The following is a 16,394-nucleotide window of genomic DNA, read 5'->3' on the forward strand; positions in this document are numbered from 1 at the left end:
AGCCCCCGTGGAAGCCCAGACAGACTCCTCGACCCGCCTGCCCCTGGTGATGCTGTCTTTGATTTACCAGGGCACCCCTGATCCAAAACCTGGACTCTCCTTCCCCTCCTGGTCGATTTTCAGCCACTGCTGTGACCGACTGAGATTTGCTCCTAGAGCGCCCAGAAAGGAGGAAAAAAACAACAGAAAGGGGAAAAGCTTTGCTGAGGAAGCAGGGCAGGAAACCTGGCTCCTGTCCTGCAGTCACGAGTTTGTGCGTGCTCAGCTCTGCTGCTGGACAGGCCCTTTAACTGCTGTGGGAACCTCGTGGGCAGGGTGGGGTGACCCCGATGACCCTTTGGGGCAGAGAAGCCCTCCAGGGCACTCCCAGCTGCTCCCATGTCCAGTTTTTCCTGCTGCAGGCAATGGGGGGGGGGCTTTGCTGGGCTAGGCTGGGGGGCACTGGCAGCACCCTCACCCACCCGGGCACGGCAGGGTGCAGGCAGAGCCCCCTCAGTGCTGCCGGGTGCCAGCTCTGGCTCTGTCACAGCGGTGCCCACTCCAGCGTTTCCACAGTGCCACCTGGCTGCCACCTCCCCGGGCTGGGGGACGCGCGGCCCTGGCCGGAGATCACGGACCTTTTGCTGCCTTCTGCGAGGCCGCAGCACCCGGGGGATGAAGGAGCGCCCCAGTGGCTTTGCCCACACCGATGCCAGGGTGTCTCCATGCCCTGAGTGGTGCCAGGACACGGGGGCTGTGCCCCGCTCCCGTGTGACGCTGCCCGGCAGCTTCTCCGGTCATATAAGGAGATGCCGGAGCCGGGAGCTGAGCCGGGAGCTGATCTCTGTCGCCTGAGCATTACTCACTGGGGAGGCACATGGAGGGGGGAGGAACAGCCCAGGACACCCAAAGCTTGGCGTGACTCAGCTCCGGGCAGGAGAGAGGCTGGAGCGAGGGGATCCGGGATCCGTGTCCCCCCTGCTCCCCCATGGGCTACCCTAAACCCAGGTGGGGGGCAGTGCTGGGGTCCCACCCTCCTGGGTGGTGCAAAATGCTGCCTGTTAAACAAGGGGGTGCCCTGCCAGGTGGGGACCCCGCTGTGGGAGGGCAGGGCCTCTCCTCTCCCCCAAATTCCTGCGCGGGCGGGAGATGTGTCCTCTCCCCACCCCTTTCCTTTCTGGGCAAAGCCGCCCTGCAAGGAACTAAAAATGAGCTGTTTGTGTTTTGGGTGCTCAGGGTGGTTTCCATGGCAGGGAGAGAGGGGTGTGGGGGCTGGTGGCTGCATCTGGGGCTGGGTGATCCCCAGAGCCTGGCAGAGTCACCCCGAAACCCCGCTCCTGACACCCCGGGTCAGCCACCTCCTTCCTGCCCTATCAGCTTCCTGCAGTGGGGAAAGGAAAGTGGGGTGATGGTGTTAAACTGAGCTGGAGGAATTTGGGATCACAGGAATCCCCAGGATGTCCTGATGCAGCAGAGGGATGTATTGATATAAATATACATTTATATAAATATATTCAAAAGTTGGGCTTGGTGATCCTCGTGGGTCTTTTCCAAGTCAGGGCATTCTGCGATTCCATCAAATTATATTTATACGTATAAAAAGAAATAAAAACATGTATTTACATACAATTATGTATATTTTAAGAATTTATTTCACCCAAAGCCTTCTCCAGCTGGAGCAGCTGGCAGCACTCAGTGCATTTTATCACCCCCTCTGTGCAGGAAACACCCGGGAAGCCCAAGAGCAGCTGAGCCCCCACAGTTGCAGCTGGGGTGAGGGGATGTGAGAAACCAGCTCCTGCTTCCTGGACCCTTTTCCGCTGGCACATCCCAGCTCCATCACGTCACCAACTCTCATCTGCCTTGCAGGAGGCTCTTTGCCCCTCTCAGGCTGGACCACGGGCCCATTTATGGTGGCCTCGTGCCTGCCTCGTGGTGGGTCATTCCTCCTGCAGCTTTAACAGAAAGCAGACGTCTTTGGAGGAAAACTATGCCAGGGTATTTTTCATCCAGGCAGGGATGGAGCTCTGGAGAATATATTGCAACAGCGCCGAGCCCCGGGGTAATTCTGTATTTTTTTATCACCCATCTCGTTGTCCCAAAAGATGTGGGGGTTGCAGGAACCCCAGGGAACGGTGCAATCATAGGATCATGGGATGGTTGGATGGAAGGGACCTCAAAGATCATCTCATTCCATCCCCCCTGCCATGGGCAGGGACACCTTCCACCATCCCAGGGTGCTCCAAGCCCTGTCCAACCTGGCCTTGGGCACTTCCAGGGATCCAGGGGCAGCCCCAGCTTCTCTGGGCAACCTGTGCCAGGTTTTGGAATGTTTCAGGCAGTTTTTGAGTCTATCACGTTTTGCTTGATATGGTTTTTCTTTGTGTGCCTGACTAGTTGGTGGCTGTTGGGTTTGGGGAACTGCTCAGGGTTGTAAATATAATATAAATATCTGTTTGCACCTGGATGGAACCCTGGGCCTCATGGGGTTTCCCAAATGTGGAGCAGGAGTTGTGGGATGGCATCTGATGCTGCATCTCCTGGTCCGTAAATCCTCAGCTGGGCTTCCTGGCTCTCCCACCAGTAAATCCTGAGCCAGGCCGATGCTCTGCAGCTCTGCTTTGTGCCACCCTCACCTGAACAACTCCCCTGAGCCCCCAGCAGAACAACCCCTTCTTGTCTGAGCCTTTGGGAGACGGGGACGGCGAAAAATGAGCCTTTAATTCCGTACAACCTCTCTCCAAGAGCCAGTTTCTCCCTCCGGAGCTGGCAGTTGCTGTGCGAGGGGCTGTGAGATCAATCCAGGCTTTGTGGGAGCCTCCCCACCCCGTTTGCTTGTGGTTACAACGGCAGAGGGGCCGGGCAGGCACCGGCTGCTCTCGGTTTCCCCGTGCCGTTCCTGGCACCGCCGGCAGCGGAAGCGTTTCCGAAAAGAACCGAAACTCTGAGTAACGCCCAACACGGTGCAAACCGCTGGTAAACGGGGCTGGGCTGCAAAATCTGCCACACTGAGGGCAAGCAGGACACCCAGCCACGGGAAGGGTGGGGAAGTGCACAAACCTCTGGTGTTAGAGCATCTTTTGGGGTGTTTCCTCATGGGGGAACGTTCTCACATTATCCAGAGCATCCAGGGAAGGTGATGGGGATGTGCTTGTGATCCTCAACCCCCAGAAGGCCAAATTTTATCACCGTTGCTTTCAGCCCCTTGCTGGGCAGAGTTTCCTGCGGGCAGACGCTGCTGGCTGGATCCCGAGTACCCCAGGCGCCCCTGGAAGTGCTGCCTCCACGTCCCAGCCGCTCCCGGCTGCGCTTGGCACCTCCGGCTGCCGGCTGGCAGGGGACGCTGCTGACTGTCACCCATCGGGGGGGGGGGGTGAGGAACTGAGGTTTTGTGCTTGTCCCAAACCCCCGGTGAGTTCGGGGACGTTGTGGCGATGCCGCCATGGCAGCTGCTGCCGCCGATATCCCCTCGGCTGCGGCTCCTTCCCGGCGGGGCTGGGAATGGATATTGAGGAGATGACGTCTCTCCCCACCGAGCGGAGGGGGGGACGACGAAGTTTGGCCGCGAGAACTCCGAGCAAAGATGTTTGAGCCGGCCTGACGCTCGCTTTTTCTCCCTTTACCCGCCCCCTCTTGGAGCTCCCAAATCTCCCAGTCCCAGCGGCGCTGGCTGTCCCAAGCCCTGCCAGCTCCGGGGACGCCGCAGGACACAGCCGGCTGCGGGCAGAGCTGCAGGCAGGAAGTTTTGGAAGTTTCTCCAGGCAGCGGCTCAGCCCCCATCCCCTCACCCCTCCGGCGATGCCGGGCTCCAGCAGGAGAAGGAAAGTCGGAGCCAGGCTTGGGATGAGGGGCCGGGAATAGGAAGCGATGCCTCTTTCGGAGAGCTCCTATCTGCCACCCGCTGCCTTTGTCCTGAGCCACGTCCTGGGCATCGCCGGCGTCCTGTACTGGAGGAGCCGGAGCAGGGAAGGTAGGGGCAGGGAGGTTTGGGGTGTTCGGGGGGGCACGGAGCGCTAAGATGGCCGGCACGACTGGGGCACGGATTGTTTTCCCTCCCCAGGAGCCGTGGCAGCGACAGGGACAGGGACAGGGACAGGCGCGGCTGTGAGGAGGAGGGAGGAGGACACGGCAGCAGGGAGCCCTCAGTGGGCTCTGAACCCAGATGGGGAGGGGGGACAGAGGTTTGAGAGCCTAAATGTGGCCTCACCACCCGTTCCTGGCCTGTGTGGGGCTGGGGATGGTGGGGGATGAGGCTGCTTTTTGTCTGGCACAATCCCACGACACGTGGCTGGGGTTCTGCCTCCCGCTTCTGCCCCGGTGGCTCCCACCCCTCTCCGTGGCAGCGGCGTCTCTGTCAGCTCCCAGCACCGGCAAGACGCGGCCCTGGGAGCTTCTCCTGGAGCTGGCACGGCCTCTCCGAGCAGCTGGGGCTGACCCTGCCTCAGTTTCCCAAAATAGGGCCCGCACATGACTGCTCAAGGAGGGCAAGGATTCGTTACAGGGGTGTGGGATAGCTCCAGGCCCCAGACGAGGACTTGGTAACGCCTTCTCCGTCCCGACCTCTTCCCCCTGGGATCTGTTTGTTTTGATTCCTCGCTCTTTCTTTCCAGCCGTGCTTGTTCTCGCCGGTGCCTCCGCATGGGGCCCTTTCCCCGCGTCCATGACCGATTCCCTCTTTTCTTTCCCTTTTTTATGCGAAGGGGCGGGACTGCGCAGCCGGGCAGCGCGCACAGACCTTTCCCTGGATGCTGCTTTGGGATACACTGCTTCCTTTCTCCCTCTGAGCTACTGGGAGAGGGAGGTTGCGAGGGAATTGCACAAACGTGTCATGCAGAATGCACCCTGTCACCCACTAAACCCAGCCTTGCTGCAATTCCTCCTGCTGACCTGTCCATTTAATTAATCCCCATGGCTGGGCAGTGTTGTCCAGTGATGTCCTTGGCTCCATTTGGGGGCCTCCTAGATGCTTCCCAACTGGACTGTCTCTTCCCCATGCTGACCTGCTGCTTCATCCTACTTGGAGGGATGTTTCCCTCCCCCAAATCCACCCCTTTTAGAAAAAATCTGTTGCAAGCAGCAAGTATATTCAAAACCTGGGTTTTTTTCACTACTTTTCCCCAGAAAAGGGCAGGTGAAGCCCAATCCTGGAAAACCAGAATCATTTTGCAGCAGGTTTTTTGCTCTGTGATGCTCAGCCAGGCTCTGCTGAGCATCTGCCCTGCTCTCCTTTGCATCACCACATCTCAGGTGTCTCCCTCATTAAATATCCGGGTGTTGGATACTTTTCCACCGCAGGTATCTCTTGTGCATTCTTCCAGGCTGAATCAGGCTCCGTTTCCTCTCCCTGGGTGAAAGGCTCTGTAAATCCTGCCCTGTTGGCTCTGTTGTCATGATGGATTATGTCAGCTCTCAAGTTGGCAGCCAGCATGTTTTGAATACCTTGTGCTCCTCAGCCAGCCAGATTTTTTTTGCATATCCCCCCCTCTCAAAAGTGCCAGGTTCAAAAAGCCCCCTGCACATTCTCATTCTTTGCTCGTTTTGAAGGGAAAACTCTGGGTTTCAATGCTTAAACATTTGGAGTTTTGGCTTTTTAAAGTAACCAACCCCTCCTTTACCCCATAGTTGTTTAATCCCACTTTCACACTGAGTGTGGGCTTGGAGATATCCTCGAGATCTCCGTGAGATCAGTGCCCTGTCTGATGTCTCCTGTGCTCCTTTGGATTTAACAGCAGGAGAAAGTTTGGGAGCCACTTCCCAACTTTATTCCAGGAGCTGGTGGGCAACATGAAACCCCCTGGTTCCCTCCCAAGGATGGCAAAAGGCCATGCCAGGGAGCACCGGGTGGGATGGAGGGTGCCAAGGCAGGGCTGGGATTAGGGATGGTGCCTGCCAGGCACCTTTTATCCCGCTGGTTCCTGGGGCTGGGGCTGGACTCTGGCAGCAACCTGAGGCAGGAGGAGGCACACAGGGATGGAGAATGACAGCAAGCAAGGCCGGTGATGATGGAGGAGAGATCTGGGGGGGAGCAGCAGCTCCTGGCTGGACGTGTTGGGAGCTGCTGGGGACAGGCAGGCTGCCAGGACAGAGGCTGCTGCAGGAAAACAGGGAGGGAATTGTCTGTGCAGGGCGTTGTGGTGGTGCTGGGGGGGTTCTCTGGCACCCAGCACCTGTGGGAGCCATCCCTGTGATGATGGAAAGTGCCTGGGGATGCTGAGGTCTAGCGGGATGGGGAGTGGGGGTTTATCTTTCTGTGCTCAGCTGATGCCTCAGCAGCTGTGGGGCAGGATGGTTTTCCTTGTTTCCTTTGATGAGGTGAGTTCAAGAGGAGAGGGAAACCCCCATGCCTCACCTTCCCCTTGTGCAGCCACCAATGCCCCTTGAGCCTCTGTGGGGGATTTGTGCTCCAGTGCCCCGGTTCCTTTGGGATCCCCGTTTTTGGGGGTGCCATGAGCCGAGCTCTGATGAGCAATGTCGGGAGAGCAGGTGAGGAGGGAATTAAACCACGTGTGGTCCTGCAGAGGCCGATGGTCTCTGTTTGCTGCTGACATTCCCTGTGTCACTGCCACCAGCCCTTGCTCCATTCCCTGTGTGTGAGGGACACGAGGCTCTGCAGTCCCTTTTCCTGCCACTAGCTTGTCTTTGGAGTGGGAAAGATTTTCCTTTCCTTTTCCCCATAATCTTCCCTCTGTCCCTGCCCTACCTGCCTGCCGTGCCTCCTCTGAATGTCCCTGGATGGTGACAGGGTGGTTTTTGGTGGCTGGGGCCAGCAAGCCTCTGCTAGACCAGGGAGAGGACGAGCATGGGGGGGATTGCAACAAATTATTTGTCAGGGTGACTCTGGTAAAGATTAGCTGGGCAGAGATAAGCTTGCAATGCCTTAATATTGTTAGTAAGCAGTAACCAGCATTATTATTAGCTCAGCTGATAGCACGGGTCCGGGCTGGGGAGGTTTAATCTGGTTAGAGCCCGGGAACCACCCGAAGGAAGTGAATCAGGGAAAAAAAAAAAACGGAGGAAAACCCCCCATTTCTGCGGGACATGGGAAGAGGGATGTCGTGGAGGAGCCGCTGGGCTGTGAGCACCTCTGGGATGCAGCGCTGGAGGTGGCTGGCTGCCGACTGTCCGTGTGGGACCCGGTGACATCCATGGTGACATCCATCCTCTGTCCCCGCGTGCTCCGTGCGATGCTCGGGGACGCTCTCCCACCTCCCCGGGGCAGCAGCCCGGCTCCTCTCGCCCTCCAGGCCGGGGCAGCAGCCGGCAGAAGGGCTGCAGGGGGATTATATTTAGAAGAAGAGGAAGAGAGGAGGTGATAAGGCGGCCCCCGTTATCTCCCCGCGTGCCGAGCGGGGCCGCGTCCCGGCTCCGGGACCGGGGACATGATTTGGGCAGAAGCCGCGGGCGGGCGGGCGGGAGCGCGGAGAACAGCCCGGCATTGTCCCTCTTGTCCCTGGTGCAATTAACTGGAAAACAAGACGAGGAAAAACAAGCCAAGAACCGGCCAGCGGGCAGTGCCCGGCTCTGCGGGACGAGCCTGTGCCCGCATCCCGGACCCGCCGGGCTTTGGGCTGCGGGAGCCGCACCGCGCTCGGCATCGCTTCGTCCCCTCGGGCCGGACGGAGCAGCGGCTCTGCCCTTCGCTGCTGGGACTGTTCCAAGCTGCTCTGCCGGCTGGTGAGGGTTTTGCAGAGCTGGGAGCGCCCGGAGGAGCCGGGAACGGTGAGAGGTTGGTGGCGATGCCGCGGAGGAGGAACGGGCGCTGCCCGCGCCGGGGGCACCGGGGGTAAGGAAGTGGCTCGGTGGGAGGAGCTGTGGCCCAGAACTCATCCGTCCACACCCGCCGGGGTCGAGGTCGGCGAGCGGGAGGTGCCGCCAGAAGACCCTTCCCCAGGTGCTGCCGCTTTGCCGGGACCAGCGCTCGCCATCCCGGGCCGGGGCGATGGAGAGGCGGCTTCTCTCCGGGGAGAAGAGGCGGCTCAGCGCCTGCCTGGTGTGCCGGATGTGCTGCATGGGTTAGTACCCCCTGCCCGGGCACACGGGCTTCATCCATCCCGAGCGGACACCGGAGTTGGGAAGGGACGCGACGCTGCGGCTCTGGAGGGGTCTGGTGAAGGAAAATCCCTAAAAACACGTGGCAGTGACACAGCTTCCTATGGCCGGCGGTGCCAGGCGGCGGCTCCGAGGCTCCTGCGAGCCGTGCCAAGGCTGGAGCCTGGCGGGGTGGGAAGTGAGGGTGGATGTGGCTCAGCCTACGGGGTGGTTTGTGGCACCTGGTTCCGTGCCGTGGCCTGGGGGACGGAGTGGGGCACAGGGAGCTGACGCCTGTGTCACCCTGTGCCACGTGTGCTTTCGGAGGGGGAAGCCGCAGGGTGGGTGAGGAAGAGGAAGAACGTTGGGTGGTGCTTTCCAATCTGCGTGGATGGAGACATCGGGAGGTTTTCCCTAGGGTCCCTGGGACCCCCAGCGACGCTCTCCACCCCAGGAGGGTGTTCTGGGGCTGTCCTGGGGAGCTTGGCCTGGGAGATGCTGGTTTTCTCCTTTTTCTCGATTTTTGACTTAAAACCAAAGCAAGGGGTGTGACTGCCAGGTAGATCCTGATGTCAGAGATGTGTTTTGGGTGAGCAGGACTCGTCCTTTCCCCAAATATCCATGGGGTCCTGTGGGCTGGAGATGCAGTGCTCAGGGCTGTGTGCCCTGGGTTGTTGCTGGGGATCTCTCTGTGCTCCAAGATGATGTTGTTAAATCCTGCTGGACACAGGACTAGCTGCCAGGCCAGCCCTGAGCCCCCCTCACTCCCTGGGGAGCTGAGTGGGTCCCCCCTGCCCTGCGGGACCATCTCCTTTCGCCTGTTTGCCTGTGTTTTTTCCTCTGATATTATTTTTTCATGGAGCAAAAAGCCTGCCTAGAGCTCCCCCATCGCTGCTTGGCCTCACCACAAACCTCCCATCCCACCCCCCTGCCACCCCGGGGACTGGGACCCCCTGGGGATGACACCCACATTGTCACTCTGTCCTGGCAGCACTCAGAGCTCCCAGTGTCCGGCCGGGGCTGAGCTGTGGGACAGAAATAAACATTAAATCCTGGCAATCCAATGAACCTAAAATACAGCGACAGAATAAGCTGCTAATTGGTGTGCCCGGCCAGGACCTGATACGGGACATCTGGGGGTTTATGTAACACCCTAAAGCCTTCCAGGAGTGGGCAGGGGAGGGGGACACCCTCCTAAAATTGGGCAAACCCCCCTGTGCTGCCTCCGGGGGAGGTGGGGGGGGGCGCAGAGGGGATGAATTCCGGGCGCTCAGTCGGTGCTGCCGGTTGTACCTATCCCAGTCATCCACGCTGCTTTCGTTAAATATCCTCATTCTCAGCAGGAAAAACCCGGTGTATTTTGTTCTGACTCGCATTTCCCTGCCCGGGGGGCATGCTGGAGCCGCGTGAACGGCCCCATCCCGCAGCATTCCCTGAATAAGCTGCCTCTGTTCCCTGTGCCCGCCTGGGATCCGTGCTGGCACCGCCGGCGATCCCTCTGTCTCTTCCCGTCATTTCAAAGTCGTTTGAGTTTCTGCATGAGAACCACTGACCAAGAGCTGCCTTTGTCTCCTTTTGACAGATGAACGGGACAGAGTCCAAAAGAAAACCTTCACTAAATGGGTCAATAAACACTTGATGAAGGTAAGAGTCACGGATTTTGTTATAAAGCCACTGAAATGACCATCTCTCTGTCTGTTGCAGCTCAGGACTGGCAGATAAATGCCTTTTTAAGGTTTTTTTTTATGCCAGGACTGTTTGTTTTGGGTGCTCATATGAGTCAGAGCAGAGCAGGATGTGCTGGAAATGTGCTGGAGCCTTTGGAGGGCACTGTAGCATCACCACTCAGCTCTTTTCTTACCTTTCCCTCATGGGCACCTGATCCTTGTTTAACACGAGGCTTGTGCATCCTGGAGGAAAGGAGGGGATCCTGAATCCCCCCTCGCACCCCCTTGCCAGGAAAAAGGGGCATTTTTGTCCCTTGAAGGATGCTCCAGGATGGAGACAAGATCCAAAGTTTGTTAAGCAGGATTAACATGTCACCACGAGGTGCCTCCTGCTTTCTTGGTTAATGCTGGGTGGGTTTTAATTAATTCTCCATTTGCCAAAAAAAAAAAAAAAAAAAAAGGAGAGAAAAAAATGGTTTGAGCACTAGGTGTCCCAGCTGTGTTTTCCTGCCAGCTTTGCAAAGCTCTGTGCCAAGCTTTTGGCTGCTTCCTAAACCTTGCAGAGGAGGGGAAAACAGAGAAAAATCTTAAGGCTGTTGGGGGAAAACATCCGGGGATTGCCAAGAGGGTAAAACCCCAGGACAAGGTCTGGGTGTTGGGGGAAGAGAGGCTGCACCTGGTGCCCGTGGAAAGCTGCTCTGCTGCCAGGAGCTGCGTTTTGGGAGGTGCTGTGAGGAATGTGAGAAGTTAAATTCAGGAGGGGCTGCCCTTCCTGCAGTATCACGGGGTTTCCTGGGCTACAGATGGTGTCACGGCTGGATTTTGTGTGTGAAATTGGCAGCAGCTTCTGCCAGGCTGTTTGGGAAGGGGGAGGCTGCTTTCCCTGGTGATAATTTTGTTTTCCCTGGTGATGATTTTGGCATCGCTGATGGCTTTTCCCATCCCCAGGTGCGCAAGCACATCAATGACCTCTATGAAGACCTGAGAGATGGTCACAACCTCATTTCCCTCCTGGAAGTGCTGTCAGGAGTGAAGCTGGTGAGTCCCCAGGGCTGGGCAGGGATTCTGGAGTCCCCCTAGACCCCCTCCCCTGCTCCCCTTCACCCCCAGCCATCAGCTGTCTTTTCTCACCCCATGGTTTCAGTTTCAAATGTCTGTCATTGTTTCTTTTATTATCAAGAATATTATTTACTTTTTTTTTTACTATTTTATTATGTTATTTATATTTTTATAATATTATTTATATTTTTTACTATTATATTTTTCTCTGTATTTTTTATCTATCTATTTTTACTCAAACCCCTGTTCCCCAGGCTGGTCTCTCACCTAATTATGGTGCCTTGGGTAAAGCCCTCTTCTTGCCAAGTTTTACACGCCTTCACCTTCCAGATGTGGCTCCATATTTAAAATCATGGATAACAGCAGAATTTGACCAAAATCTGCTTCTGTGGCAGCGTGCCCAGCAGTTTATCTCAGATGTGACACTCCTGCCTCATGCTCAGCTCCTGGGTTTGTAGCAGTCATTGGTGCCTGGAGCATCGTAGAGTTCCCCCTCCTTCCTCCTCCTCCTCCTCTTCCCTCTCTGACTGACACATTCCCTCAGCTCTGGGAAGATCCCGATTGCCGTAGCACAGGAGGAATTATTTTAGTTCCCCCCAAAAATAGGATCTGGGCAAAGATCTCCTACGTCCCTCCGTACCCTCCGGAGCCGCCAAATGGGATTTTGTGGGGGCTGAAAACTTGGATCACTCTACTTGTGATCCAGACAGCTTCCTGCTCCTCAGCTTCCAAAATCAGGAGGAAATTCCAGTGCTGGGAATTTTTCTTTGCTCTGGAGACCCAGCCTCCTTCACCCCGTGCTGTTGCTGTCTTTTTTTTTTTTTTTTTTCCTGTTTCTCCTCGTGCCTGGGTGTCACATTTTGGTTTCCATTCTGTGTCCCTGCCGTGCCACCCTCCCCGTCCTCCTTAGCCCGTAGAGCCACCAGCTCAGCGGAGCCTTCGCCTGGTGACAGCGCCGGCCTGGTGCCGTGCGAGCAGCGAGGAGGAGGAAGATGATGATGATGAAGAAGTAGGTCGAGCCTGCCCCGGCCGCAGCAGCTCCCTGGCAGTGCCACCAGATCATCCAGCGGGGTTTGGGATAAAACCCAGCCCGGGCGCTCTGCTGGAGCAGGGCTGTGTTCCCGGGGTCTGGATTGTCTCTGTGTGCGCACTGCGGGGTCAGCCTGCAGGCAGGGCACGCCACCCACCCGCTGTGACAGCATGTGTCCCCTCCACGGGGCGGGAGGGGACAGGGACGGGTCCCGCACGCTGCTCGGGGCCGCTGTGAGGGCTGCACACCTGGCACTGCATGGACAGGCTCCGGGCACAGGCACCTTCTGGGATCCTGCATGGGACTGGGGGTGGGAGCGAGCACAGCACAGCCCCAGGTGAGGGTCAGACCCCAGAATGTGCCCAGATGTGTTTTTCAGCCCCTGTGCTCGGGGTGACGATGCCCTTGTGCAGTGTCACCTCCCTGGAGCGGGCTGTAGCACCTTCCTGATGGTCCTGCAGCCCTGGAGGTGTTCCCCTTGCAGGGACAGCTTTTCCCCTTGCAGGGACAGCTTTTCCCCTTGCAGGGACAGATTTTCCCCTTGGAAAGACAGCTCTTCTCTTGCTGGGACATCTCTTCCCTTCAGGCTGGAAAAGGAAGGGGACTCGGAGCACTTGGGGTGTCCCAGCAGTTCAGAACATGGCTGTGGAGTGTGTCCCCCCACCATGGTTGGAATGAGATGGTCTTTAAGGTCCTTTCCAACCCAAAGCTCCCGTGATTCCGTGAACATCCTGGTGGTGCCTCATCTTGAGGCTGGGATTTGGTTTTGGGTGTCGCTCCTCCCGCTCCTGCTGATTCAAAGCCTCCCATCCCCTTTCCCGGCCGTGGCTCAGCTGATGGAAACCTCTGGAAATCCCTCAACTTCAGCAGAGATGGGCAAGGCCCAGGGTGTCTCATGTGCCCCTTCCCAAGGGATTCAGAGGTACCTGGAGCAGCAGCCCCTGCCATGTATGGGAAGAGCTGGAGGGGCTGGTGCTGAGGTCAGGATTCCTCTGCCATCAGTGAGGACCTGCAGTCCTGAGTCCCCCTGTCCTGAATACCCCTGTCCTGCCTCTGCTTCCACCTGGACAAATTGGACTCTGTACCTGTTTGAGTCCACCTCTGTGCTGAGCCCTCTTCCCACCTTGTCTGGCTGTCCACGAGCTGGGCAAGATCCTGCCCTGGGGTCTCAGAGGCTAAGCCAGGCCTGCACCCAGACCCTCAGGGCCTCAGCTGAGGTCTGGATCTCAGCATCTTCCCACCTTCATCTCCCAGCAGGGCATTTTAACCTTCTCCCAGCAGGGTTGTGCATAGCAATGACCTTATTTACTCCAGAACAAGGTAGAGCAGGACGTGTGGGGGCACAGGGGGTCACAGCAGCACGCTGACACCTCCCGGGGGGGGTCACTGTGCATGTGGGGTGCTGCCAGCCCAGCCCCATGAGCCTGACCTAAAACTGCTGCCTGTCTCTTGCAGCCACGTGAGAAGGGCCGGATGCGCTTCCACCGCCTGCAGAACGTGCAGATTGCCCTGGATTTCCTGAAGCAGCGACAGGTAAGGGCTGATAAAAGCTCATCCAGCAGAGCTGGGTGGTTTGTGCATTCTTTGTCTTGTCTGAGGCTTTAGAAGGAGTCGAGAAGCAGCCTGTGCTGGGGTGTGCCCGTCTCTCTGGTGCTGATGGAGGATGGATTGCAGGGGGATTTTCCCTGTGGGTGTTGTGCCTCTGGAAACCGCCCCTGCATACAAAAACCACTGTGAAAAAGGGACCTGACCCCAGCTCTGAGAAGAGGTTCGCAAATGTCACTTCTGCACCCCAAAAGGCTCCCCTGGGGCTCCCTGGCAGATCCCTGCTGTGGGGATGGGTGGCTGTGGCACGTCTGTGCCTTCCCACCAACTTCTGGGGAGATGTGGCAGCTGGCTCTGCCCAGCCCACGCAGCCTTGACCTGTGTGGCACCGCTCCTCTGGACATCAGCATGGCCTTATTATCCCTCAGTTTTTGGAGGAGAGGCTCTCTCCACCAGGCTTTTGGGAGCTGCTAGCCCCTCAGTGCCGGAGACCAGCCAAGCTGCACAGCCCTGGGCAGATCCTGCCCGCAGCAGTGGGATGCATCCCGAGACTTGTTGGCTCTGCAGGTGGAACCCCCACAGCCCCGGGGGCTGGGTGTCCTGTTCTGCCTGTTGGGTCAGGTTCTCCCCACCGTGATGCTCCCAGATATGCCAAGGTGATGATGATGATAAATGGTACCAGTTCATGCTGAAGCAGAGACTTTTCTCCCTCGCTGCTGGCCTGAGGGCATGGAATAAATTTGAGCACATTCCCTACTCCAGGGAGGGTGAGCTGCTTCCAGCCCCCCTCCTCCTCCTCCTCCTCCTCCTCAGCTCCTTGATAGAGACATTTTGCCAAGGGCTCTGGGGAACTTGTTTCTCCACTTGGATGAAACAGCTTTTCCCTTTGAAGTGTGGTGGCCTTGCTGGGATGTCTTACCCCAGACACTCCTGCCAGGGAGTGTTCCGTGGGGTCCCGTGGAGTGCTGGGGAGAGGGGACTTGCCCAGGGGAGGAGTGAGGGTGTTCCTGCCTTCATTAGAGCTTGGTTTTGAGCCCAGGCTGGAGTTAAAGCTTGGTCATCCCCTTTTTCCCCGCTCTCTGTGGTCTGTAGCTGTTCAATTATGCACCAGTGCTCAGGGCTTCGGGGACGCTGCTCTGTGAGCTGAAGTAAAGCCATTAAGTGCTGGGAAAGCACTTCTGGATGGAGAGTGCTGGAAACACTGGAAAAATCCTCCCCGAGCCAGGAGATGAGGTGGCATCTCTGCCTCTTGGGAATCACTGGGATCTTCCTGTGTGCCTGCTCCTCAATGGAGTGCCCGGGGTGGCCCTGACGTGTCCCCCTGCTCTCCGGGCGAGGCTGATGGGGAAACTTGAACCCTGTTTGCCTTTTTTCCAGGTGAAACTGGTGAATATCCGCAATGATGACATCACAGATGGCAACCCCAAGCTCACCCTGGGGCTCATCTGGACCATCATCCTCCACTTCCAGGTAGGACATGGAATTTTCTTGCTGGAGGACGCGGGGCGGGCGTCGGGAGCGCGTTGTCTCTCCGGGGCAGTGGAATCCTTGTTTTCTCCATTTTCCATGGAGATCTCAGCACATGGATGGGTCTGGAGGTTCATGGCAGTGTCATGGAGACCACGTTGGGAGGACAGCAACAGCCTCCCCTCGTCATTTGCATAATGAAATCATTAATGATGGGTTGTGTGCCGTGGCCTCCTGGGGGTTGTTGGCCGTGGCTGTTTGCTCAGCTGGAGTCTCTGGAGGAGAAGAGCAAATTTGGAAGGGGCCAGAGGCTGTTATCCCAAGGCACTCCCGGCCCTTTGGGTGGTCGGTGCAGCCACAGAAGTTTTCACTGGGATGGAATGTGTCAGCTGGGTGACAGCACAGGGATGGGAGAAGTGCCCTGACCTGGGACTGTCTCCAGCAATTGTGTGCTAGAGCTGCTCTTGGAAAAGCGAGTTTTGGGTCTTTAGTAGCTTCAAATTATCCAATTGTAGCTCTGATGGCTTCAGGGGGGTGATGTGTGGCCATCAGTGAGTTGGCATTTGGGGTTTGCTGGGCAGTGCTGCTGTCAGCAGCTCGTTGGCCGTGTGGCATCGGCTCTGTGGGCCCGAGCCTGTGGGATCTGCTGTATCCCAGCTCCCTGCCTTATCCCTGCTGGCATCTTCCAGACAGGACTAGTGCTGCCTTTAAGGAAAATTGCACTGGAAGACTGTATCTTTTGGAGGATGGGCAGCGCCTCAGGGAGAGGCTTTTGGGGGGAGCATGGGGCTGAGCTGGGTGTAAGGCTGCTGACAAGGCTCTTCCCAGGCTTTGGCCCTGGGAAGCAGCCGGGGTCGAGCAGGCTCTGGATGCTGATGAGTCACCGTCATCTCCGGTGGGGCCCTGGCTGTGGCATCTTGTTCCCGCTGTCCTTGTGGTCAACCAGCCCTGGTGCATCCTCTGTTGCAGGAGAGGGACATCAGGAGGTCCTGGGTCCCCTCCATGCCTGGCTGGGAGGGGACACTGCCACCCTGGCGTGGGGGACAGGGTGGGTGACACGGGAGCAGGGCGGTGCTGGCGAGCCTGCGCGTCCTGCTCCCGCTGCGCTAACGGGATTTTTTCTGGGGTTGTGGCTCCATTGTGAACCTTTTAATCTCCCATGTCCCAGTGCTGCTGCCTGGGGGCAGGCGGCTGGGAGAGCCCCGGGAGAGGTTTGGGGTGGGATGGTGCTGGTGTGGAGCTCAGGCTCTGCCAGCTCCTGTGTGGTGAGGATGAGGGGGGTGCTCTGCTGCCCTGGGGGCTTTTCCCCATGCCCTGGGAGCTCTTGTGGTCACTGGTTTCCCTTAGTCATCTTCTGGATTGCTCCCTGTTGAGCGTTTCCCCCTTGAGCATTTTCTCATTGAATGTTTCCCTGCTTTCTGGGGCTGAGCTCAGTCCCCCCATCTTTGTGCCCCCTACTCCCCAATTTTTGTCCCACCCCCACTTTTGGTGCGTGTTACCCTACCCTGGTCCCTCTGAGCTGGCAGGCAGAGTTGGGGTGCTCCATGCTCCTCAAACCCCTGCCCTGGGCAGCGTTTGGGGCAGGAGCCACAGGAGAGAGGCAGGAGTGGGGCCGGACT

The 16,394-nt window shown here is 57.8% G+C and overlaps 1 protein-coding gene across 9 annotated transcripts in view; it reads left to right on the top strand.

The window, feature by feature from the left end:
- MACF1 (microtubule actin crosslinking factor 1) overlaps positions 1–16,394 on the top strand; it is a 135,892-nt gene that overhangs the window by 22,003 nt on the left and 97,495 nt on the right. For 8 of the 9 annotated variants that reach the window (XM_053998724.1, XM_053998731.1, XM_053998730.1 and 5 more), the window contains exons 2-5: positions 9,590–9,651; positions 10,623–10,712; positions 13,219–13,296; positions 14,686–14,778. In XM_053998724.1, the coding sequence (XP_053854699.1) occupies positions 9,590–9,651; positions 10,623–10,712; positions 13,219–13,296; positions 14,686–14,778 (323 nt within the window). Of the gene's footprint in view, positions 1–3,846; positions 3,950–9,589; positions 9,652–10,622; positions 10,713–13,218; positions 13,297–14,685; positions 14,779–16,394 lie in introns of those variants that run through there. The other variant, XM_053998725.1, reaches the window with a different exon arrangement.

This window comes from Vidua macroura, chromosome 25 (genome assembly GCF_024509145.1).
Source record: "Vidua macroura isolate BioBank_ID:100142 chromosome 25, ASM2450914v1, whole genome shotgun sequence".
In the NCBI taxonomy this organism is placed as follows: domain Eukaryota; kingdom Metazoa; phylum Chordata; class Aves; order Passeriformes; family Viduidae; genus Vidua; species Vidua macroura.